Source organism: Nicotiana sylvestris, chromosome 11 (genome assembly GCF_000393655.2).
Source record: "Nicotiana sylvestris chromosome 11, ASM39365v2, whole genome shotgun sequence".
Classification (NCBI taxonomy): Eukaryota; Viridiplantae; Streptophyta; class Magnoliopsida; order Solanales; family Solanaceae; genus Nicotiana; species Nicotiana sylvestris.
In genome coordinates, this window is record NC_091067.1 from 103,798,478 (window position 1) to 103,800,830 (window position 2,353).

At 35.4% G+C, this 2,353-nt stretch overlaps 1 protein-coding gene across 1 annotated transcript; it reads right to left on the reverse strand.

Moving 5' to 3' along the window:
• Positions 1-1,488: 1,488 nt before the first annotated feature.
• LOC104211581 (glutaredoxin-C1-like) lies at positions 1,489-2,119 on the reverse strand. The gene has a single exon (XM_009760663.2). It carries the CDS (start codon positions 2,024-2,026, stop codon positions 1,631-1,633), a length of 396 nt encoding a protein of 131 aa, XP_009758965.1. The 5' UTR covers positions 2,027-2,119; the 3' UTR covers positions 1,489-1,630.
• Positions 2,120-2,353: the final 234 nt, after the last annotated feature.

Sequence of the window (2,353 nt, forward strand, 5' to 3'; positions counted from 1 at the left end):
TCAGCTTCTCTCCAGTTGTAGCTTCTTATCATTAATTTTACATATTGTTTTACATTGATTTAAATAGTTGACAAAATACAGTGGAAAATAGCATATCGTGTCTTGATTTTGTGTTAGATGATGATTAAAAAAGAAATATTCTTTATGTTAGTCGAAATTATGCCTGCAAGCTTGAGTTGATGTATGAATATGAATTTTTAATATAATATTGGAATATTATTGTCTATTTTCTATAAAGATCAAAAAGACGAATAACTTGAATCGAAGGAAAAAGTTGATTAAGTCGAATGTTTGCTCTATTTGAACTGTGTAATAGCAATGTGTCTAGTTTCAAAGTAGTGTGGTACCCGGAACCTTCAAATCCTGGATCCGCCTCTGATTTGTCGGATCCGTACAGAATACAACATCTGATGTTCATGTTACAGTACTCATGCTCTACTTGGATTATTCCGACATCATTTTTGCTCCCCTTGTGGCCCTAGTCTCAGAGCGACCAACCCCTCCTTGCTATGGAGGAATCTGGTTTTGAAGAAAAGGTCTGTCTTTCCCCTCTTTCTCCCAACAGTTTAGAAGTATTTTCAATTACAGTAACCCTAGAGGATTCGGCCAGAGAAGCAGGTATTTTCTTCAAGAAGAGAGAAGGAAAAGAGAGAGAAAAAGAAGAAAAATTCTGAGAGAGAATCGTGTGTTAATTGAAAGAAAGAGAGAAGAAAAACATAAATAATGTATTTCATGCCTCAATGGTAGTATATACCATAAATACCTATATTGTTATAAAATATAAAAGGTAGTTATATATAGAAAATAATATTTTAAAATGGTTTTAGTTTATAATAAATAGGGTGGTATAAGAGGTAAAATTTCCTGTATATATTGGGAATTCCGACTAGGCATTAATGCTTCCACTCTACTTTACGAGTATAAGGTATAGAGGCGCACTCGCATTTATGCTTCTACTCCTATTTAATGCATATTGTTCTTCTTTATCAGGACACCAAACATTCCCTGGAATATAATGCAAATTAATATGTTGATTTAATGATTCTTAATTTCATCTCTACAGAAAAGAAAAAATGGTTGGTCGTAAAATAATTAATGTATGATCATGGCATTAGGCCAACCAGATTGCCATGATACTATTACCCCTACCAGATATATATTTCTAACTTTATTTGCCTAACCTAGCTACTAAGTACTAGCAATAAAAGCTCATTAAATAAATGAAATACAGAAATGGAGGAATTCCTTGCTCTTGCCAAGCTTCTTTTAGTACTCCGTCCGTTTGCAGTTTATAAAGACTTTCGGCGCATAAATGAATGTCTTTAAAAAATAAATGCATCCGGTGCACTAGATATTCTACGTTCAAGCAAGGTTCGGGGAAGGGTCACAACCCAAAAAGTGTGATATAGACAGAGACAACTTTATAATTGTTCAGAGGTCCCCTTCCAAGAATGTCTTAAAACTCATTATCGTAAACTTGTTATCACATTTTCTATGAACTTAAATATGTGTTATTAAGGTAAAATAGAAAGTTAATTAAAAGTTAAAGACTTAATTTCCAAATATGTTATTTTCTTAAATGAAAAGAAAATATAGATATCATCACATGGAAAAAGAAATGATATTGGAATTAAAGCCAGAGAGCACCAGCTTCTCTGAGAAGTGGGACAAGAGAGCCATTAATATGAGAGGCCATAACTCTATCCATTGCTCCAATTAGTTTTCCACCTACGAAAACAACAGGAACTGCAGGTGAGTTGCCTAGAAGCTTTGAGAGTGCTCTCTCCATCTCTTTCCCTTTAGGTTCTTGGTCCAGCTCGTATACCGTTGGGCTCACTCCCAAATCACAAAACAGCCTTTTTATTGCATGGCACATGCAACATGAGCTCGAGCTGAATATCACCACTGCACTTCCTGAAGCCAGCCTCACCACCCTTTCCAACGAGTCCGAAGACGACGACGATCGTCGCCTTCCCTTTGTGTTGTGTCGATTTCCCCACGACGACTCTGATTCTTGGTACTGCATTCTGGAAGTATATATTGATCCAATAAAATGGACAAAGAAAAAAGAAGAGATTTTACTGCAGACACTGTGCGAGAAATTAAAAGTGAGTTTTTTGTGTGGAAAGAAGAGTGGAAATTCAAGGGTATATATAGTACGTGGGCAATGGGGATATTGCTGTCGCGAAAGGGTGCGTGGCAGGTATCCATCATAGATATAGCACTGAAATAAATTTTGCCATCAATAGCCAATAGCCGAGTCCAGAACAAAAATGTGATTTTTTTGACTCAAATTACACAAATAGATGGTAAAAAAATAAAATGACCTTTTTATATATAGCGCCATAATACA